The following is a 24,329-nucleotide window of genomic DNA, read 5'->3' as shown; positions in this document are numbered from 1 at the left end:
TCCTATCTCTTTCTTGTTTCTTCCTTGTCTTCGGTGATCGCCGTGGTTCAGTGAGTAGGCTAGACACCAACAGAGAAGGCAACGCGGAACGGTGTAGGAGAGGGAGAGAAGCAGCACATGCCCATGTTACTGCAGTAGCCAAACACCTCACACTGGTCCGCCACCGCTGACCACTGCTCGGTCGCCGTGCCACTGACGCACCACCGTAGTAAGCGCCGAAGTTTTCGCCCATGTCCGGGCGCACGAAGCGCAGCATGTCGCCACTCTCGCCGTAGTTGCTGTTGTAGGCAACGAAACGGAGGAGGAGAGCATGTTGTCGGTGAGAGAGACGATGCGTTCATCTGCATCTTGATTTTTGAGCGTCGGGGAGCTGAGCGTCTTGTTGGCGGTGAAGGTGGAATTGTAGCCCTTGTTGAAGTAGGCGACGGTGACGGAGCCAGCGATGGCCCACCTCAGCGTTAGGTTGCCGGTGGCCTTGTCAACGGTGAAGACGTGGGGGCCGGATATTAGGTTCATGCCGGAGGCAAAGCTCTGTGACATGACCATACTGTCCGTGGGGTGGTCGAAGGACTGACACAGGACGCCCGCCACGGAGTTCTTGAGCACAAGGTTGCCGCTCTTGGAGGGCGACGACGGTGCCGGGCGACCAGAGCACGGCACTGGAGCCGTTGAACAGCTGCAGGTCACCGATGGACGAGGACGGAGCGAGCCCCCAGAGTCGACGGGCACGCCATCGCCCGCGGACCAAACGGAGATGCCGCCGGCCTAGGTGACCGCGGCGACGAAGAGCGACAACGTGCCCGGGGACGCCGCAAAGGCCAGGAATAAGGTGAAACTGGGCGATGACCACGCGGCCGAATTGAAGGAGCAGCAGCAAGGAAAGCCCATATTTATAGGAGCTCGGACGCAAAACCAATTCGAACAAAAACATCCCAACGTGAGACGCCCAGAACGCGCGGCCAAAGCGGCAACCACCTATACATGCAGACCAACGACACACGTTTTACGAATGAAAGCAAAATTGTAAATGACCGCTAATGTGGCACTCTCAACAGAATATGCGAGAAAAGACAGGCCCACCTGCCGAGAGAGACGCTCGACATGGCGCGCAAGCATGCAAGAGAAAGGAAATAAGGAGGGGGGAAATAAACAAAGCGGTGGCAAGGGATAAGCATGCATATTCAATCGTAGGAATGTGGTCAAATCAAACACCGGCCCCAGCCCACCCATGCAAGCCAATCGAAACACGGCGTTCAACACACATTGGACCAATAGCAAACTGGTGGAGCAAATCCAGCGTAAAGTGGTAGAGCCACTCAACGCACACACAAAAACGCGAATCACGTTGACAAAATTTACAACGAAAAACTACAGTCACCATGAATTTGTACCCCACAGTAGCCCAAACTAATGCACGTGTCCTCATCCCACATGCTCTCAAGTTGCTTTCAAACAAGTGGGTAAACGTGAGGGCATAAACTTCCCCAGATATAGTGGCTTGGTTATGGGGATTCATGCTATTACTGAAGGAAATATGCCCTAGAGGCAATAATAAAGTTATTATTTATTTTCTCATATCATGATAAATGTTTATTATTCATGCTAAAATTGTATTAACCGAAACATAATACATGTGTGAATACATAGACAAACATAGTGTCACTAGTATGCCTCTACTTGACTAGTTCGTTAATCAAAGATGGTTGAGTTTTCTAGCCATGGACATGAGTTGTCATTTGATTAACGGGATCACATCATTAAGAGAATGATGTGATTGACTTGTCCCATTCCGTTAGCTTAGCACTTGATCATTTAGTTTACTGCTATTGCTTTCTCCATGACTTATACATGTTCCTGTGACTATGAGATTATGCAACTCCCGAATACCGAAAGAACACTTTGTGTGCTACCAAACGTCACAACGTAACGGGGTGATTATAAAGGTGCTCTACAGGTGTCTCAGATGGTGTTTGTTGAGTTGGCATAGATCGAGATTAGGATTTGTCACTCCGATTGTCGAAGAGGTATCTCTGGACCCTCTCGGTAATGCACATCACAATAAGCCTTGCAAGCAATGTGACTAATGAGTTAGTTGCGGGATGATGCATTATGGAACGAGTAAAGAGACTTGCTGGTAACGAGATTGAGCTAGGTATTAAGATAGCGACGATCGAATCTCGGGCAAGTAACATACCGATGACAAAGGGAACAACGTATGTTCTTATGCGGTTTGACCGATAAAGATCTTCGTAGAATATGTAGGAACCAATATGAGCATCCAGGTTCCGCTATTGGTTATTGACCAGAGACATGTCTCGGTCATGTCTACATAGTTCTCGAACCCGTAGGGTCCGCACGCTTAAAGTTCTGTGACGATCGGTATTATGAGTTTTTGTGTTTTGATGTACCGAAGGTAGTTCGGAGTCCCGGTAGCTTCATCATCACCGTCATCACACCGTCGTGCTAACGAAGCTCTCCCTCGACACTCTACTGGATCGTGAGTTCGTGGGATGTCACCGAGCTGAACGTGTGCAGATCGCGGAGGTGCCGTACGTTCGGTACTAGGATCGGTCGATCGTGATGACGTACGACTACATCAACCACGTTGTCATAACGCTTCCGCTTACGGTCTACGAGGGTACGTGGACAACACTCTCCCCTCTCGTTTCTCTGCATCACCATGATCTTGCGTGTGCGCAGGAATTTTTTTGAAATTACTACGTTCCCCAACAGTGGCATCAGAGCCAGGTTTATGCGTAGATGTTATATGCACAAGTAGAACACAAGTGAGTTGTGGGCAATACAAGTCATACTGCTTACCAGCATGTCATACTTTGGTTCGGCGGTATTGTTGGATGTAGCGGCCCGGACCGACATTACGCATACGCTTACGCGAGACTGGTTCTACCGACGTGCTTTGCACACAGGTGGCTGGCGGGTGTCAGTTTCTTCAACTTTAGTTGAATCGAGTGTGGCTACGCCTGGTCCTTGTTGAAGGTTAAAACAGCACATACTTGACGAAAAATCGTTGTGGTTTTGATGCGTAGGTAAGAACGGTTCTTGCTCAGCCCGTAGCAGCCACGTAAAACTTGCAACAACAAAGTAGAGGACGTCTAACTTGTTTTTGCAGGGCATGTTGTGATGTGATATGGTTAAGGCATGATGCTATATTTATTGTATGAGATGATCATGTTTTGTAACGGAGTTATCGGCAACTGGCAGGAGCCATATCGTTGTCGCTTTATTGTATGAAATGCAATCGCCCTGTAATTGCTTTACTTCATCACTAAGCGGTCGCGATAGTCGTAGAAGCAATAGTTGGCGAGATGACAACGATGCTACGATGGAGATCAAGGTGTCGCGCCGGTGACGATAGTGATCATGACGGTGCTTTGGAGATGGAGATCAAAGGCACAAGATGATGATGGCCATATCATATCACTTATATTGATTGCATGTGATGTTTATCCTTTATGCATCTTATTCTGCTTTGTTTGACGGTAGCATTATAAGATGATCTCTCACTAAATTTCAAGGTAAAAGTGTTCTCCCTGATCAATATGCACCGTTGCCAAAGTTTGTCGTGCCGAGACACCACGTGATGATCTGGTGTGATAAGCTCAGCGTTCATCTACAACGGGTGTAAGACAGTTTTGCACACGCAGAATACTCGGGTTAAACTTGACGAGCCTAGCATATGCAGATATGGCCTCGGAACACTGAGACCGAAAGGTCGAGCGTGAATCATATAGTAGATATGATCAGCATAGTGATGTTCACCATTGAAAACTACTCCATCTCACGTGATGATCGGTTATGGTTTAGTTGATATGGATCACGTGATCACTTAGATGATTAGAGGGATGTCTATCTAAGTGGGAGTTCTTAAGTAATATGATTAATTGAACTTAAATTTATCATGAACTTAGTACCTGATAGTATTTTGCTTGTCTATTTTGTTGTAGATAGATGGCCCGTGCTGTTGTTCCGTTGAATTTTAATGCGTTCCTTGAGAAAGCAAAGTTGAAAGATGATGGTAGCAATTACACGGATTGGGTCCGTAACTTGAGGATTATCCCCATTGCTGCACAGAAGAATTACGTCCTAGAAGCACTGCTGGGTGCCAGGCCTGCTGCAGATGCAACTAACGATGTTAAGAACGTCTGGCAGAGCAAAGCTGATGACTACTCAATAGTTCAGTGTGCCATGCTTTACGGCTTAGAACCGGGACTTCAATGACGTTTTGAACGTCATGGAGCATATGAGATGTTCCAGGAGTTGAAGTTAATATTTCAAGCAAATGCCCGGATTGAGAGATATGAAGTCTCCAATAAGTTCTACAGCTGCAAGATGGAGGAGAATAGTTCTGTCAGTGAACATATACTCAAAATGTCTGGGTATAACAATCACTTGATTCAACTGGGAGTTAATCTTCCGGATGATAGTGTCATTGACAGAATTTTTCAATCACTGCCACCAAGCTACAAGAGCTTTGTGATGAACTATAATATGCAAGGGATGGATAAGACAATTCCCGAGCTCTTCGCAATGCTAAAGGCTGCGGAGGTAGAAATCAAAAAGGAGCATCAAGTGTTGATGGTCAATAAGACCACCAGTTTCAAGAAAAAGGTTAAAGGGAAGAAGAAGGGGAACTTCAAGAAGAACGGCAAACAAGTTGATGCTCAAGAGAAGAAACCTAAGTCTGGACCTAAGCCTGAGACTGAGTGCTTCTACTGCAAACAGACTGGTCACTGGAAGCGGAACTACCCCAAGTATTTGGCGGATAAGAAGGATGGCAATGTGAACAAAGGTATATGTGATATACATGTTATTGATGTGTACCTTACTAGAGCTCGCAGTAGCACCTGGGTATTTGATACTGGTTCTGTTCCTAATATTTGTAACTCGAAACAGGGACTACGGATTAAGCGAAGACTGGCTAAGGACGAGGTGACGATGCGCGTGGGAAATGGTTCCAAAGTCGATGTGATCGCCGTCGGCACACTACCTCTACATCTATCTCCGGGATTAGTTTTAGACCTGAATAATTGTTATTTTGTGCCAGCGTTAAGCATGAACATTATATCTAGATCTTGTTTGATGCGATACGGTTATTCATTTAAATCTGAGAATAATGGTTGTTCTATTTATATGAGTAATATCTTTTATTGTTATGCACCCTTGAAGAGTGGTCTATTTGTGTTGAATCTCGATAGTAGTGATACACATATTCATAATGTTAAAGCCAAAAGATGCAGAGTTGATAATGATAGTGCAACTTATTTGTGGCACTGCCGTTTGGGTCATATTGGTGTAAAGCGCATGAAGAAACTCCATACTGATGGACTTCTGGAATCACTTGGTACTTGCGAACCATGCCTCATGGGCAAGATGACTAAAACGCCGTTCTCCGGAACAATGGAGCGAGCAACAGATTTATTGGAAATCATACATACTGATGTATGTGGTCCGATGAATATTGCGGCTCGCGGCGGGTATCGTTATTTTCTCACCTTCACAGACGATTTGAGCAGATATGGGTATATCGGTATATCTACTTAATGAAACATAAGTGTGAAACATTTGAAAAGTTCAAAGAATTTCAGAGTGAAGTGGAAAATCATCGTAACAAGAAAATAAAGTTTCTACGATCTAATCGTGGAGGAGAATATTTGAGTTACGAGTTTGGTCTACATTTGAAACAATGCGGAATAGTTTCGCAACTCACGCCACCTGGAACACCACAGCGTAATGGTGTGTCTGAACGTCGTGATCGTACTTTACTAGATATGATGCGATCTATGATGTCTCTTACTGATTTACCGCTATCGTTTTGGGGTTATGCTTTAGAGACGGCTGCATTCACGTTAAATAGGGCACCATCAAAATCCGTTGAGACGACGCCTTATGAACTGTGGTTTGACAAGAAACCAAAGTTGTTGTTTCTTAAAGTTTGGGGCTGCGATGCTTATGTGAAAAAGTTTCAACCTGATAAGGTCGAACCCAAACCGGAGAACTGTGTCTTCATAGGATACCCAAAGGAAACTGTTGGGTACACCTTCTATCACAGATCCAAAGGCAAGACATTTGTTGCTAAAAATGGATCCTTTCTAGAGAAGGAGTTTCTCTCGAAAGAAGTGAGTGGGAGGAAAGTAGAACTTGATGAGGTAACTGTACCTGCTCCCTTATTGAAAAGTAGTTCATCACAAAAACCGGTTCCTGTGACACCTACACCAATTAGTGAGGAAGCTAATAATGTTGATCATGAAACTTCAGATCAAGTTACTCCCAAACCTCGTAGGTCAACCAGAGTAAGATCCGCACCAGAGTGGTACGGTAATCCTATTCTGGAGGTCATGTTACTTGACCAAGGCAAACCTACGAACTATGAAGAAGCGATGGTGAGCCCAGATTCGGCAAAATGGCTTGAGGCCATGAAATCTGAGATGGGATCCATTTATGAGAACAAAGTGTGGACTTTGGTTGACTTGCCCGATGATCGGCAAGCCATAGAGAACAAATGGATCTTCAAGAAGAAGACTGACGCTGACTGTAATGTTACTGTCTACAAAGCTCGACTTGTTGCGAAAGGTTTTTGACAAGTTCAAGGGGTTGACTACGATGAGACTTTCTTACCCGTAGCGATACTTAAGTCTGTCTGAATCGTGTTAGCAATTGCCGCATTTTATGATTATGAAATTTGGCAAATGGATGTCAAAACTGCATTCCTGAATGGATTTCTGGAAGAAGAGTTGTATATGATGCAACCAGAAGGTTTTGTCGATCCAAAGGGAGCTAACAAAGTGTGCAAGCTCCAGCGATCCATTTATGGATTGGTGCAAGCCTCTCGGAGTTGGAATAAATGTTTTGATAGTGTGATCAAAGCATATGGTTTTATACAGACTTTTGGAGAAGCCTGTATTTACAAGAAAGTGAGTGGGAGCTCTGTAGCATTTCTAATATTATATGTGGATGACATATTGTTGATTGGAAATGATATAGAATTTCTGGATACCATAAAAGGATACTTGAATAAGAGTTTTTCAATGAAAGACCTCGGTGAAGCTGCTTACATATTGGGCATCAAGATCTATAGAGATAGATCAAGACGCTTAATTGGATTATCACAAAGCACATACCTTGACAAAGTTTTGAAAAGGTTTAAAATGGATCAAGCAAAGAAAGGGTTCTTGCCTGTGTTACAAGGTGTGAAGTTGAGTCAGACTCAATGCCTGACCACTGCAGAAGATAGGGAGAAAATGAAAAGTGTTCCCTATGCTTCAGCCATAGGCTCTATCATGTATGCAATGCTGTGTACCAGACCTGATGTGTGCCTTGCTATTAGTTTAGCAGGGAGGTACCAAAGTAATCCAGAAGTCACTACTAGGAAAAGGCCTATAGATAATATGGACATTAATGGCGCACCACACATGTGGTGCGCCACTACTATATAGCAGTGGCACATCATGTGTTGGTGCGCCATTAGTGTCCAAATACTAATGGCGCACCACATCCACGGTGCGCCACTACTAACAATTTTTTTTTATTTTTTTAACTAGTAATGGTGCACCAGGGGATAGTGTGCCATTACTAGTTTTAACTAGTAATGGCGCACCACACCCTCGGTGCGCCACTACTAAAAAAATTTATTTATTTTTCAAAACTAGTAATGGCGCACCATACCTACTAAAAAAATTTGTTTATTTTTCAAAACTAGTAATGGCGCATCGTAGGTATGGTGCGCCATTACTAGTTTTGCCCAAAATTTCCACCGAATGCACCCCCCCCCCGGACCGCCTTTTCAGTTTAAAAAAAATAAAAGAAAATGATGGAAATGTCAAAAAATAAAATAAAATAAAATAAAAGTTACATCCGAATTCAACTGGGGCAACCCCGTTGAACATTTTTAGAATCCCCAAAAACCTAACAGAAAAAAAAAGTTATGGGGCTTTTAAGATTTAGAGGGAAAAAAATGGGAAAAAAATTTAAACTTAGTAGTGGCGCACCATTTGCTAGGTGCGCCACTAGTAACAGAAAAAAATTTAGTTTCGAATTTTTTTAAAAAAATATTCAAAATATGATACGTAATATGAACGAAAGTTTAAAAAAAATCAAAATTTCAGCACACTCATGAACATGAACAAAATCCTAGACATCAACAAGGTTTAATAGGATTGATATGCTAGATATATCAACAAGTGCGTATTAAGTGAGCTGGTGCTGGGGTTGGATAGAACTCTGAAGTTAAGCGTGCTTGGGCTGGAGTAGTGTGTGGATGGGTGACCTTTCGGGAAGTTTGACCATGGAGTGCGATTTGACTTGAGATTAAGCATATTGATCCAAGATTAAGCCATAGTGACCCGAGATTAAGAAAAAAACGAAAAAAAATTTGAAAAAAAAATTCTGAAAAAAAATTGTTAGTATCTGGTATACTAATGGCGCACCGTGTGATATACTAATGGCGCACCAGGGGTGCGCCATTAGTATTAATTACTAGTGGCGTGATGCTAGTGGCGCACCTGTAGTGCGCTATTAATGGCCAAAACAGGTGCGCCACTAGCAGGCCTTTTCCTAGTAGTGAGTGGATCACTGGACAGCGGTCAAGAACATCCTGAAGTACCTAAACAGGACTAAGGATATGTTTCTCGTTTATGGAGGTGACAAAGAGCTCGTCGTAAATGGTTACGTCGATGCAAGCTTTGACACTGATCCGGACGATTCTAAATCGCAAACCGGATACGTGTTTATATTGAACGGTGGAGCTGTCAGTTGGTGCAGTTCTAAACAAAGCGTCGTGGCGGGATCTACGTGTGAAGCGGAGTACATAGCTGCTTCGGAAGCAGCAAATGAAGGAGTCTAGATGAAGGAGTTCATATCCGATCAAGGTGTCATACCTAGTGCATCGGGTCTAATGAAAATCTTTTGTGACAATACTTGTGCAATTGTCTAGGCAAAGGAATCTAGATTTCACAAGAGAACCAAGCATATCAAGAGACGCGTCAATTCCATCCGGGATCAAGTCCAGGTGGGAGACATAGAGATTTGCAAGATACATACGGATCTGAATGTTGCAGACCCGTTGACTAAGCCTCTTCCACGAGCAAAACATGATCAACACCAAGACTCCATGGGTGTTAGAATCATTACTGTGTAATCTGGATTATTGACTCTAGTGCAAGTGGGAGACTGAAGGAAATATGCCCTAGAGGCAATAATAAAGTTATTATTTATTTCCTCATATCATGATAAATGTTTATTATTCATGCTAAAATTGTATTAACCGAAACATAATACATGTGTGAACACATAGACAAACATAGTGTCACTAGTATGCCTCTACTTGACTAGCTCGTTAATCAAAGATGGTTGAGTTTCCTAGCCATGGACATGAGTTGTCATTTGATTAACGGGATCACATCATTAGGAGAATGATGTGATTGACTTGTCCCATTCCGTTAGCTTAGCACTTGATCATTTAGTTTACTGCTATTGCTTTCTCCATGACTTATACATGTTCCTGTGACTATGAGATTATGCAACTCCCGAATACCGGAAGAACACTTTGTGTGCTACCAAACGTCACAACGTAACTGGGTGATTATAAAGGTGCTCTACAGGTGTCTCAGATGGTGTTTGTTGAGTTGGCATATATCGAGATTAGGATTTGTCACTCCGATTGTCGGAGAGGTATCTCTTGGCCCTCTCGGTAATGCACATCACAATAAGCCTTGCAAGCAATGTGACTAATGAGTTAGTTGCGGGATGATGCATTACGGAACGAGTAAAGAGACTTGCTGGTAACGAGATTGAGCTAGGTATTAAGATAGCGACGATCGAATCTCGGGCAAGTAACATACCGATGACAAAGGGAACAACGTATGTTGTTATGCGGTTTGACCGATAAAGATCTTCGTAGAATAAGTAGGAATCAATATGAGCATCCAGGTTCCGCTATTGGTTATTGACCAGAGACATGTCTCGGTCATGTCTACATAGTTCTTGAACCCATAGGGTCCGCACGCTTAAAGTTCTGTGACGATCGGTATTATGAGTTTTTGTGTTTTGATGTACCGAAGGTAGTTTGGAGTCCCGGATATGATCACGGACATGACGAGGAGTCTCGAAATGGTCGAGACGTAAAGATCGATATATTGGACGACTATGTTCGGACACCGGAAGTGTTTCAGGAGGTTTCGGACATATACCGGAGTGCCGGGGGATTACCGGAACCCCCCGGGGAGTATAATAGGCCTATTGGGCCTTGGTGGAGAAGAGGAGGGGCGGCCAGGGCAGGCCGCGCGCCCCCTCCCCCTCTAGTCCGAATTGGACAAGGAGGGGGGCGGCGCCCCCCTTTCCTTCCCCTCTCTCTCCTCCTTCCCCCTTCTCCTACTCCTACTAGGAAAGGAGGAGTCCTACTCCCTCCTTGGCGCGCCCTCCTCCTAGCCGGCCGCCTCCCCCCTAGCTCCTTTATATACGGGGGCAGGGGGCACCCCAAGACACAAGTTGATCATTGATCTCTTAGCCGTGTGCGGTGCCCCCCTCCACCATAATCCACCTTGGTCATATCATCATAGTGCTTAGGCGAAGCCCTGCGCCGGTTGCTTCATCATCACTGTCATCACACCGTCGTGCTGACGAAGCTCTCCCTCGACACTCTACTGGATCGTGAGTTCGTGGGACGTCACCGAGCTGAGCGTGTGTAGATCGCGGTGGTGCCGTACGTTCGGTACTAGGATCGGTCAATCGTGAAGACGTACGACTACATCAACCGCGTTGTCATTACGCTTCCGCTTACGGTCTACGAGGGTACGTGGACAACACTCTCCCCTCTCGTTTCTATGCATCACCATGATCTTGCGTGTGCGTAGGAATTTTTTTGAAATTACTACGTTTCCCAACAATTACGTTAAATTATGTTATGGCTATATCACCAAAGGCTACTATAAAAAAGAGGGGGTTGGGTCCAACCTCCAAGGGGATTGGTAAGACTTAATGTGGATGCCTCTTTTGATCATGACTTGCTTAGTGGCACGGCTGGTGCTGTTTTGAGGGACGATAAAGGAAAATTCATCGTAGGGGGGAATTGGAGAATTGATTGGTGCACAGATGTCCTGACGGCGGAAGCTTTGGCACTTAGATATGGTATATCAATTGCTCAAAGGGCGGGTTGCAACCGTCTAGTTATTAACTCGGATAACTTGGAAGTCATTGAAACCATGAATAATGGAGGACCGGCAAGTACAACGGCGACAGTGTTTGACGACTGTTATTTTTTGGCTTGTGATTTTCTCATTATTAGATTCGAGCACTGTAATAGGGAAGCCAATAGGGTTGCCCATGAACTTGCTAAGTTAGCTAGATTTTCGTTAGCTTTGCACTGGTTTGAGGAGCCTTTGAGTGAAATTGTACCGCTCCTCATAAACGATGTACTTGTTATTGAAAATGGATAAAGATATGTGATTTTCAAAACAAATACGCAGATCACGATGACCATGCAATATTAGTCCCAGGGGCAACTTGTGGTGAAATATGCGCTGAAGATTAAGTTGGGACTAAGTGGTTTCAGGAGGAGCTGAACCAGGTGGCCTACCGGAATGTTTTTTTCTTCCTTTGTTTCCTGAAAACGTAAGAACAATACTCGGAAAATTTTGGCCACTCGGGAAATGAAAACAGAGGATGGAGATATTAATATTTCAATATGTAACAAAAATGGATAATGTCTCCCGTGTCTAACTTCTCTTGCGATGCAAGAGTAATACTGATCATGTATGCACCATCGATGTCTTGACGAGCTCTTGATATCATGTTGTTGTAAATATTTGGTTAGTTGGTATCTTCTTGATACTTACCTATTTGTACTTTTTATTATATGCATATAATTCAGAAGAGAAAGACTATCTTCTCGGGGAAGACATGACCTATGAATTTTCATAACCTATCATTAGCCGCCTGAGGGGTAAGATAAGTGGATTGCCTAAAATATTTGAGGCTGCTAATCATTAAATTTAAAGTTTGGTCTCCAGCCGCCACCTATAGCTCAACTAGGCTTCTAGCTTTTATGACATGGTTGGTTCAAAGCTATAACTTTGCCAAGAAGTCAAGTTTTGAGTAGTAATGTGTGGCAACACATAACTATGACAACCAATCAGATGCTCACCTGAAATTTCGGCGCGCCCGTCCTTACACGTGATAATTTAGCTAGGAAGCAAGCAACCTCTTTCTATGGGCATTTTTCGCAACAAAAAAAACTTGTCGCAAAACCATGTCCATGTCCTTCTCTAAGAAAATACTCACTTCGTTTCTAAATATAAGATTTTTTTGGATATGCCAATACAGACCACATACAGATGTATAGACATATTTTAGAGTATAGACTCACTCATTTTGCTCTGTATATAGTATGTATTGAAATCTCTAAAAAGGCTTATATTTAGAAACGGAGGGAGTATTATCAATTAACCTTTCAAGTGTTGTAACAAGTACTCCCTCCATCCTACAATATAAAACGTTTTTGTAAACTACAAGGGGGTACTTTCTTAAAACAAGTACGTAGACGCCAAAGGTTTTACATTACTGATTGAGGATTGAAAAGGATTTAGCCAAGCAAGTCGAAGTGTTGAACTAATTTTTCAGATGTTTGTAGCCCCATCGAATTGGGCATCCAAAAATGTGTAGCCAACGTCCAAGTATGCTTTGCTATATTTTTGGCAACTGTTATGTCGATTCTCAACATTTGATCATACAGCCCCTTTACTCTCCCCACAGTTCCAGATTAACAATGTGCCACTCACCTAATCGCTCTCTAAAGAACGAGCTTTTAAGCCACACCGCTGATTATTCCCCAGCCAAATCCCCACTACTGACCCACTCATTTCTTAAACCCCAAATCACCCAAGTGAAACACGACGACAACTACAAGGCGCGTTCACGGAGTCGTGAAAAACGTGCGGTAACTGTTCAGGCTCCACCGTATATATAGCACCGTGCGCGGCCGCTCAACATCTTCATCACCATCAGCTCACACTCGCACTCACCCAGAGAGAAGCAGCAGCCAGAGCAGCTAATCGACCAAGCTAGGTTCCGGCGGGAGGGGGATCCATGGCGTTCATGCGGTACCGTGCGCTGCCGCAGGGAGAGGTGACAGCTGAGGAGTTCTGGGCGTGGCTGGGGCAGTTCGACGCGGACCACGACGGCCCGATCAGCCAGGACGAGCTGCAGGGCGCGCACCGGAGCCTCGACCTGTGGTTCGCGTCCTGGAAGGCGCGGGAAGGGGTGCAAGCCGCGGACGCCAACCGCGACGGCGCCGTCGGCAGGGAGGAGGCTGGCCGGCTCTTTGCCTATAGTAGAAAAAGGGTCATTTATTCCGGTTCATAAAGCTCATCTATCCTGGTTGTGGAACCGGGATTAAAGGGTCGTTACTAATGCCTAGGCCTTTAGTCCCGGTTCTTATACCAACTGGGACAGATGGGCCTCCACGTGGCCGCTCCGGCGAGCGCAAGTAGGAGGGCCTTTGGTTCCGGTTGGTAGCACCAACCGGGACCAATAAGCTTCCACGTGTCAGTATTTTAGGGGCTGGTTTTTTTAAAGGAGGTGGTTTAGGGGTTTTGGAGGTTAATTTAGGTTGTTATAGGTAGCCAATAGAGAGATGTGTCCTCTCTTATCTCCGTGCTACTGCTATTTATAAACATGACTTAGATTGAAGTGGGGCAACATGTTGTGCATGTCGAAAGTAATACTAATCCTAACTTGATCAAGTCTGGATTGTACTACTTTCGACATGCACCACATGCATGTTGGCTTCACTTTAATCCAATCCATGTTCATTTCACCCACAGATATATAATAACTCTTCATGCTCGCATCATGCATCATCATAATAACAAGTCCTACTAATCATCATCATACAACTTCTACTCGTTATTAATAACAAGTCATACGATCATCATCCTGATAGTCATCGAACCAGCCCTACTTAATTGTTCTTAGCACATGATCATCAGTATTATGCAGGACCTAAATACCCTATTAAAGATAAAATAGTATAAAACAATATAGACCCTGACTCTCCATTATGGAGAATGGAGATCATCCTGTCTCCAATTCTTGCGCAGCGCTTCCTTTTGCTTCCAAGAACCTCCTTACGACTGCCCATACATTTTTTTCCATTCTCTGATTCGCATGTCTCCACTTCTTTTAGAAATCCTATATGGACAGTTGAGATTCGTAGGATGACCTAGATATATGTTCAAAACACGAAGGCTGCCATTCTGATACATCAAGTGAGGCACAGCCCTCTGGGATTCTCTGTTGAAAACATAGTAATAACTTCATAGTTAGCAATGATGTACTAGTTTTAGAAGTATGCAAAAGATGCATGGATGTCGTAATAGTAAAACATCTTACCAGGGTATCTCCATGGTAGTTACCGTAGTTCAACACGTGCACTAGTGGCACGTATTGACCATAATGTTGAGGAGTTTGATTGTAGATATTGTAATTCTCAAGATCAGTACAAAATCTGACCAGATAATTTTTCTCCTGATAAGTTAACTCGGAGCCATCGGTGTAGTGAGTTTTGTCTACCATGTTCCGCACATTGTTTGAACAATCAAAATAAGCTGTCAATGGAAATAAGCTGTCAACTATTTTGAAATAAACAATATAAATTAGTTAATAATTAACTATGTTTGAGAAACTCACATAGCGGTAGAACCGAAGGCGTATCAACAAGGACCTAAATGTCCATATTGTCTTGGTCGATGTCAGGATCACCAAGATCCATGGTGACAAGCATACCCTCATCAAAACCATACATCTTGCAAAATGCTTCCCAATTTTTGCAACCAATGGGTTACGCTCTCAGCATTATACAGAATTACTTCAAAATCCACATCATGATGGGTCCTTAGGTGAATTTTCTTCGTTTCAAAATTTTCATGGTCTTCAAAATCCATCCTCTCCAAGACATAGCGTCTTGCATGGCATGGGATAAGCTATACTCGAATTGTAAAAGATGAAAATTACACGTTGAAATAGTTGAAGTCATGCTTAATTACGAAAAAAATACTTGTCGCCGTTGCGTACCATTTCAACATCGAAGGTCTCCTCGAGCTTAATGCTGAAGCGCCGATCATCATCCAGGTGAGGCCTGTCGCACAAACCTCGATCGTCGTGGCACCAGCCGCACTCCCCCGGGAGACTTTCGTCGTCCGATGACGACATTTCCTACGTTCATAATTCAAAGATTAAACTTGTACGATTAAATATATGTACTACAAAAACTAAATTAGATTATTATTATTCATCACGGGTTGACTATCGGTCTGTCGAGTCTTTTTTTGAAAACTATCAGCTCACGTGGTGTATACATTCGACCGTTGGTGATGGTCGCTCCTCCATTTGTCCCCGAGTGCATTACACCAAAATGTCTAGCACACGGGAACGAAGGAGAAGCGACCCCCACGGCAACAGTCGGGATTCTTCGTCCTCTCATATATATATGATGGAGACTCGACAGACTTAAAGTCAACCCGAAATATCGTTTAATTATCTTTCTAAAAAAAGGATTTGGCTGGTCTCACCTCGAGGTCGGAGGGGGGGTCGGTGACGGGGACGACGGCGGGGATGATGGAGGGGGGCTCCTAGATTTCTGCGACAACAAAAACCCTATAAGCTATCAACTAATCATATGCATACGCCTTGCATAGTGCTCTCCAATTTTAGCATTCAAAGTAGGAGTAGTTTTCCAATTTGAGCATTCAATAAGCAAAACCAAATCGTAAAATAAAGTAGTATTCAAATTAGCATGCATTCAATTATAAGCAAAACTACATCATCTCTTCCGTACGTGCATCGTCGAATATTATCACTAATACACCTCGAATACTATCATACATATACCATCGCTAGTACAGCTAGAACCGTAGTGCCCGACGGGTATCGGCGCGGGCGGTGGACACCCAAAGGGAAGGAACCATCACAGGATCATAGCTCCAGTGAGATCCCTGAAGAACCTGCCAGGTATCGTCGAACCTGCCCTCCAACGCAACCATGTAGCGACGGACGTGCTCATCCTCCTCGCTGACACGATGACGTACCACCTCCTCGGTGTCCGGAAGCCTCGGCACCGTCACTGGCCCACGCGACCGCCACCAAATAAGGATCGGGTCAACGACGGGCTGGCTCCTCACCAACCTACGCCCCCCGGAAGGTAGCACCTCCCAAAACCAGCCCGGCGGAGCCCAGTCCCGGACATGGCCCCTCTGATCAAGCCGGCCTCCTCCGCCGAGTCGACGACGAGGATGCGGGATAGGCATCGTCGACGTCGATGCGGGAATAATTGCTTTAACTAAAAAAATAAACTAGTTCTATTAATTTTCTTGCTAAAAATAAACTACTTCTATATAGTAAAATAAACTAGTTTTATTAAATCAACTAGTTCAACTACTAAGCACTTACTATAAATAGAATAAAGTAGTACTTACTAAAAATAAACTAGTTTAACTAGTTCTATTATTTTTCTAACTAATTCTATTAAACACTTTCTAAGTAGTACTTACTAAAAGTTATCGGGGAGGGGTGTATATCGACAACGACATACCCAATAAAAAAATAAAAGAGGAAGAAGAAGAAAAAAAAGAGGAGAAGAAGAAAGGAATAGAGGAGGAGATCGAAGAAAAAAAAGAAAAAAAAGAGGAGAAGAAGAAGGAATAGAGGGAGAAGAAGAAAAAAATAGAATAATATATTATTCTGTTTCTTCTTCTTCTCCTCTATTTCTTCTTCTTCTCCTCTTTTTTTCTTCTTTTTCATCTTCTTATTTATTTCTCCTCTTCTTCCTCTCCACTTCTTCTTATTCTTCTTCTTCTCCTCCTTCTTCCTCTTCTTATTTTCCTTTTTTCTCTCCTTCTTTTTCTTCTAAATATGAACATACATAAATGACTTTGATCATACACAATTTTCAGATTCCTACACAATATGAACATATACATAAATTGACAAAGAAAATTCTATGAACAAAAAAGTCATAAAAATTCTATGAACAAAATTACAACAGAAAAAATCATAAAAATTCTATGAACAAAATTACAGCATAAAAAATCATAAAAATTTTATGAAAAAATTGACATATTCTTTACATATGAACATACAAACATTTGCATATTCAATAATAATATCACCAAAAAAATCTAAACTGCATATCCAAATTAATACATCTAAATTAGAACAACTAAATTAACTACACATCTAACTACACATCCAAATTAATACAACTAAATTACAAATCTAAACTACACATAATAGCTAGGGGCGCGGCGGTGCGGCGGCAGCGACGGCGGCCATTACAGGGAGGAGGAGGAGGAGGAGGGGATCGGGGCGGCGCTCACAGGGTGCGCGGCGACGGCGACGAGGAGGCAGCGTCGGGGCAGGGGCGGCGCAGGGCGGCGACGGCGTCGGGACGGGGTGGAACGGCGTCGGGGCGTGGCGCAGGGGCGCGGCCGGCGACGGCGTGGGCTCGGGGGCGGCGGACGGCGGCGGCGTGGGCTCGGGGGCACGGGCGACGGCGACGGCGGCGGGGCAGCCTGGCGGCGTCGAGGAGGTCGGCGTCGTCGGGCGGCAACTGGCGATGAAATCTTAAAAAATGACAAGTGCTGGCTTATATAGGAAAGGCTTTAGTCCCGGTTCGTGACAACAACCGGGACCAAAGCCACCCTTTAGTCCTGGTTGGTGCCACCAACCGGGACCAAAGGCATGTGCCACCAACCGGGACCAAAGGCCTCTTTTCAGCAGCCCAAAGGGCGGGAAGCACATGCCTTTGGTCCCGGTTGGTGGCACCAACCGGGACTGAAGGGTGTCTTTGGTACCGGTTCGTGGCGCCAACCGGGACCAATGCCCCCTTTTAGTGCCGGTTGGTGCTACCAACCGGGACCAAAGGCCTGCGCCTCCCAAAGCCACGGTGCAGTGGGATGTTTAGTCCCACCTCGCTAGCCGATGAGCGGTAGGACCTGTTTATAAGCCCTGCCCCGCCATCTCCATTGAACTCCTCTGAATTGCAGGCCTCTGGGCCTAATCTCGTAGTGCTATGCCTGTGGGTCTGCTGGGCCTTCTGCGGGCCTGAATCCTGGCCCATGGGTGGGTTTCTAGTCGTATTCAGGCCGTTGTGGCCCAGTAGGTAGCATTTTTGTTATTTTTCCCAGTTTATTTATTTTATTTTGTTTTTACTTACAACAAAATACTTATTTATTTTATTTTATGATAATTCTTTTTGCTATTAAAGTTTCTAACAAAAAAAGTTCTTTATGAAAATTCTTTTTGCTTTTAATGATTTTGAACAGAAAAAACTTTGATAATTTTAGTTGCATCAATTTTATATAATTTTAGTTTCAATAATACTAGAGGTTGCTTATAATGTTTTGAACAGAAAATACGTTGATAATTTTAGTTTCATAAATTTTATTTATGTTATTAAAGTTTATTTTATTTTGTTTTGTTTCTACTTGTATATTTTATTAAAGTTTATTTTATTCTGTTTTTAATTACTTATTTATTTTATTTTATGATATTTGTTATTTTTCATGCATTTACTGATCATTTTGAGCTATAAGACCCTGAAATTGAAAAGCACTACAAATGAACTCTGAAAAGGTTGAAAGTTGGCATGGTATCATCATTTCACCCACATAGCATGTGCAAGAAAGTAGAGAGGGTTACGGCAAAAACTGGATGCACTTCGTGTACAAAACGGACAATCTGTTTCGAAGTATCAGGATTTCATACGGAAACTCGTCTGTTACAACAGGCATTTCAAATGAACTACGAAAAGGTTGTAAGAGTTCTTCAACTAATGGCCTTAGGTACACATCAATGTCATTGCCGGGTTGCTTAGGGCCTTGGATGAGAATTGGCATCATAATGAACTTCCGCTTCATGCACATCCAAGGAGAAAGGTTATACATACATAGAGTCATGGGCCAGGTGCTGTGATTGTTGCTCTGCTCCCCGAAAGGATTAATGTCATCCGCGCTTAAAGCAAACCATACGTTCCTTGGGTCACTTGCAAACTCAGCCCAGAACTTTCTCTCGATTTTTCTCCACTGCGACCCATCAGCGGGTGCTCTCAACTTCCCGTCTTTTTTACGGTCCTCACTGTGCCGTCGCATCAACTTGGCATGCTCTTTGTTTCTGAACAGTCGTTTCAACCGTGGTATTATAGGAGCATACCACATCACCTTCGCAGGAACCCTCTTCCTGCGGGGCTCGCCCTCAACATCACCAGGGTCATCTCGTCTGATCTTATACCGCAATGCACCGCATACCGGGCATGCGTTCAAATCCTTGTATGCACCGCGGTAGAGGATGCAGTCATTAGGGCATGCATGTATCTTCTCCACCTCCAATCCTAGAGGGCATACGACCTTCTTTGCTGCGTACGTACTGTCGGGCAATTCGTTATCCTTTGAAAGCTTCTTCTTCAATATTTTCAGTAGCTTCTCAAATCCTTTGTCAGGCACGGCATTCTCTGCCTTCCACTGCAACAATTCCAGTACGGTACCGAGCTTTGTGTTGCCATCTTCGCAATTGGGGTACAACCCTTTTTTGTGATCCTCTAACATGCGATCGAACTTCAGCTTCTCCTTTTCACTTTCGCACTTTTCCCTTGCATCAACAATGACCCGGCGGAGATCGTCATCGGGCACATCGTATGGTTCCCCTTGATCTTCAGCTTCCCCCGTTGCAGCATCACCGTATTTAGGGGGCACATAGTTGTCATCGTCCTCTTCTTCTTCGCTGTCTTCCATCATAACCCCTATTTCTCCGTGCTTCGTCCAAACATTATAGTGTGGCATGAAACCCTTATAAAGCAGGTGGGTGTGAAGGATTTTCTTGTCAGAGTAAGACCTCGTATTCCCACAATTAGGGCATGGACAACACATAAAACCATTCTGCTTGTTTGCCTCAGCCACTTCGAGAAAATTATGCACGCCCTTAATGTACTCGGAGGTGTGTCTGTCACCGTACATCCATTGCCGGTTCATCTGTGTGCATTATATATAATTATGTGTGTTAAAAGTAAGAAAATTAGACAAGTATCTATCTAAAGTAAGATTTTTTTTCTTTCAGAAAAAAGATAAGAACAAGAGGCTCACCGCGGTGGTCCCGGCGACGAGATCGCCGCGGGCGATCGACGGCGGTGAAGACGGGGATGGGGCGTGACGGACCGCTAATATAAACCTAGACAAATCTCGGGAAAAATGGAGCTCGGAGGTCGAGCTTCGAGAGGAGAAAGCTTAACTAGTGTGGTTCGGGCATTTCATCGAACACCTCATGTGCATAGGAGGTGAGTTAGAGCACCCAATGCCCTCCCCCTCGCCGGCCAGCAAAAAACAGAGCACTGTGGAGTGCTCTGCTCGCCGGCGAGGGGGTATATATAGGCAAATCATTTGTCCCGATTCGTGACACGACCCGGGACTAAAGGCCATCCTTCTGTCCCGGTTCCTGCCACGAACCGGGACCAATGGTTGTGGGCCAGGAGCGAGGCCCATTGGTCCCGGTTCGTGCCAATAGCCAGGACAAATGGGCCTAGACGAACCGGGACCAATACCCACGAGGCCCCGGCCAGCCCCCTGGGCTCACGAACGAGGACAAATGCCTCCATTGTTCCCGGTTCGTGAAAGAACCGGGACTAATGGGCTGGCCAGGCCCGAACGAAAGCCCCTTTTTCTACTAGTGCGCGCAGAGGCAGCTCGGTGGCAAGATCACCCAGCTCGGCTCCTACTGATCAAGCTGGGCATGAGTTAATCTGCTGTTGTAACTATGATGGTGTGTGGAGTATTCCAATATGAGATGGATGTTTGTGTTTTCGGAGTTCTTGGGACAACCTTTGCAATGGTTTCCCAAGGGTTTCCTACTTTGTATTTTCAGCACTGTGAACTCTGTGAAGATTTGCAGAGTTGTTAGACATGATGGACGTTTCTCCAAGCTCGGTTGATTATTTTGCTTGTGTTCTGCCTGTTGAGTGTTGTTAACAAATATGTCGGTGCATTTCCTGTATAAAATATGAATAAACGCATCCTTTGCAACGCTGAATATTAAGAATTCATGACAAACTGAGATGAAGGTTTCATAAAACCACAACTCTTTTTTTTTTTAGTTAACCGAGCACTCTTCATCTAGATCCAACTCTTTAGTCTAACCCATGGAGGACCATTGATAATATTCGACGGGGTAAACTAACTCATGGTAACGCTATGTCACAAACGTTGACGTGGAGGTGATGCTCAATCTAAAGTATTGTAAGCCTAGTTTTGCTGGAAGAGAAATACTCTCTCCGCTTTAAAATTATTAAAACTCTAGGATTGTCCTAAGGCAAATTCAAACCAAGGACAGCCAACAGGCTCGCCGTGCATCGGCTTCGACAACGGCTGATGGAGGAGGGTAGGCGCACGACTTAGCACCACTCCGTGTCGGCACACAACAGCCTTGAACTCTAGCCTAGGCGGAGGCGCGCACGGCACGACGTCGAACGCTACAACGGCGACATCACGTCCTCCCCTTTAACAGCGCAGCTTTTCCGAAGTGGTTCGGTGCAACACAACGATGAGCACCACTCTCCATGGGGATGCTACAAGCCAGAGGTGAAGCTACGGCGGGTTGTCTGCTCGGTGTTGTCATTGTCGTTGTTGGAGGTGACCGCAACATGGTGACCCACATGTTTGCCATGCAAGCTGGAGGTAACCGTAACATGGTCCATGTTGTGTTTGCAACATAGCCATTGTTGCAAATGTTCACCTTCGTCTTGATGAGCTGATGCGTCGCACTAAACGGCTGACGGGTGGCTTCTAGTGCATGAATCCAACAGCTCAAAAGGCGGCGGTTCTTTCCGACGAGTATCATTGTCCCTAACTCCCTTGTTCCTCAGCGGTTTGTACAATTGTACGACGCTGATTGTCATCGCATACTTAAAAGAAACCGATTGGGCATCCAATAAGTGTAGCCAACCTCTCAAAGTGTGTACTTGCAATATTTTTGCCAAGTGTTATATGTTGATTCTCAAAATATGATCATACAACTCCTTATTTTTTTTATTGGTAGCTTACCAATCTGGCCAGTTGGTTCATACAACCCCTTAGCTCCCTACATTTGTAGACCAATTATATGCCACTCGCCTAATCCATCTCTAAAGGAAGCACTTTTAAGCTACACCGCTGATTATTCCCTTGCTAAAACCCCACTAGCGGTCGACCCATTCTTTAACATGAGATCACCCAAGCCGAGTGAAATATTTACGCGTCATATCACAACGCGCGTCCGTGGAGCTGTGAAAAACGTGCGGTAACCGTGCCGCTGCAAACCCTGCTCCCCCGTATATATAGGACGGTGCGTCGCTGCCCAATTCCTCAACACAATCACATCAGCTGCTCACTCCGATAGAGAGAAGCAGTAGCCAGGCTAGCAAACGATCAAAGCGGAGCTCGCTCTCGATCCATGGCGTTCATGCGGTACCGTGGGCTGCCGCAGGGGGAGGTGACGGCGGAGGAGTTCTGGGCGTGGCTGGGGCAGTTCGATGCGGACCACGACGGCCGGATCAGCCGGGAGGAGCTGCAGCGCGCGCTGCGGAGCCTCAACCTGTGGTTCGCGTCCTGGAAGGCGCGGGGAGGGGTGCGCGCCGCGGACGCCAACCGCGACGGCGCCGTTGGCGGGGAGGAGGCCGGCAGGCTCTTCGCCTACGCGCAGAAGCAGCTCGGCGGCAAGATCACCCAGCTCGGCTCCTACTGACCGACCAGACTTGGCTTTCAGCTGTACGTACCTGTGAATGTGTGCGGATGTATTTGGATCTGTCTCTGACTGGATGCGTGGGGCATGGATGTACGTTTTGTGTTTCTCGAATTCGTGTGCCAACTTTCTCCAAGTTTCAGGGTGTTTGCATTTGTATGTTCAACACTGATGGTGAATTCGGTGAGGATTTTTGTGGACGGAGATCATCCATTTTTTTCTTAGGAAATCTATAGCGCGCACGTTTAGGCTGTCAGATTTTGCATCATGCTGCATGGTTCTTTTTTCTTGCGAAATGTCATGCTGCATGGTTGTGAGCGGCATGATGCAAACTTTTTCTTTACAATACATACATTTTTAAAATGTGTGATGAACACTTTCAAAAGAATTAACTAATTTCATTTTTCATAATATATGTATTTAGTATTATTATTTTCAAAATATATAAATGAAAGTAAATAAAAAAATATGTGACATCGGCACGACATCAGCATGACGAGGCCACGTGGTTACGGGACGGTCCCTGCAGACGACGCACACATAGGAATCACTTTGAGACATACAAACGCGAGAACTATGTGTCGCCAGTAGCGGTTCCTCCTAGGAATCACCTACGGGCGACACACCGCTGGCCCATTTAGTGTGGTAGTCGCCGCTCGTAGCGATCGCTGTACCTTCGATCGGTCCAGTATTCTTTCCTTTATTTAGTTTTAATTTCTTTTTGTATTTTTGTTGGTTTTATTTGCCTTTTCACGGTCTTCTTCAGTTTTTATTTATTTTATTTTGGTTTGTCTTTGTTTTCCCGTTGGTTTTCTTTTCTTTCTACATTATATTTGGTTTTCTTTGTTTCTTTATTTTCTTTCTTCAGTTTTTTACTTTTCTTTTTTGTTTCTTTGTGGATTTGTAGATTTTTGTTTTTTGAACTCATGTCTACTTTCTTCGTATAAAATTTAAATTTTAGAGCACACGCGAACATTTTTCTGATACACTGTGCAGATCTTTCAAATACATGATGTACATTTTTTAATATACAAGTTTTGAATACACGGTAATATTTTTCAAATACACATTGTAAATTTCTTTAATTGCAATAAACATTTTTTGCATCAACGAACATTTTCATTTTTTTCACAGACATTTTTTGGAAGCATGTGAATATTTATTTAAAATTTCACATACATTTTCTAATAGAAATAATAATTTTTTAGACCTAAGGTAACATTATTTTACACTTTATACTTTTTTAATTGTCATGAACATTTTTTATGAAATGCAGGAATTTTTCTTTAAAATGTCACACACATTTTTTAATGGTATGAAACATTTCTTTATATTGCGCAAATATTTTCTTTTATATTGTATACAGATTTTTTTAAAATCTGATTTTTAAAACTTGTGAACGATTTTCCTAAATGTAACATACAATTTTTGAATGTATGAAACATTTTTGAAAAAATAAATGAACATTTTTTACATTGTATAAAGATTTTTTTAATGGCGCGTACCTTTTGTTAGGCATGTGACATGTTTTGAGTGTCAGAACATTTTTCGTACACATG

At 44.0% G+C, this 24,329-nt stretch overlaps 1 protein-coding gene and 1 pseudogene across 1 annotated transcript; one reads left to right on the top strand and one right to left on the bottom strand.

The window, feature by feature from the left end:
• Positions 1-59: 59 nt before the first annotated feature.
• On the bottom strand, positions 60-888 carry LOC109779364 (G-type lectin S-receptor-like serine/threonine-protein kinase At1g34300; annotated as a pseudogene).
• Positions 889-22,309: 21,421 nt separating this feature from the next.
• LOC109756152 (uncharacterized) lies at positions 22,310-22,966 on the top strand. Its single transcript, XM_020315025.4, has one exon. The coding sequence runs from the start codon at positions 22,483-22,485 to the stop codon at positions 22,771-22,773; it is 291 nt and encodes a 96-aa protein (XP_020170614.1). The 5' UTR covers positions 22,310-22,482; the 3' UTR covers positions 22,774-22,966.
• Positions 22,967-24,329: the final 1,363 nt, after the last annotated feature.

The sequence above is a fragment of the Aegilops tauschii genome, chromosome 7, assembly GCF_002575655.3.
Source record: "Aegilops tauschii subsp. strangulata cultivar AL8/78 chromosome 7, Aet v6.0, whole genome shotgun sequence".
Taxonomy (NCBI): Eukaryota; Viridiplantae; Streptophyta; class Magnoliopsida; order Poales; family Poaceae; genus Aegilops; species Aegilops tauschii.
Note: the sequence above shows the minus strand (reverse complement) of the source record. Positions and strands in the feature narration are given on the sequence as shown.

What these genes read in the sequence shown, in the direction of transcription:
- LOC109756152 (XM_020315025.4), top strand. Translation starts at nt 22,483, where the DNA reads ATGGCGTTCATGCGGTACCGTGGGCTGCCGCAGGGGGAGGTGACGGCG.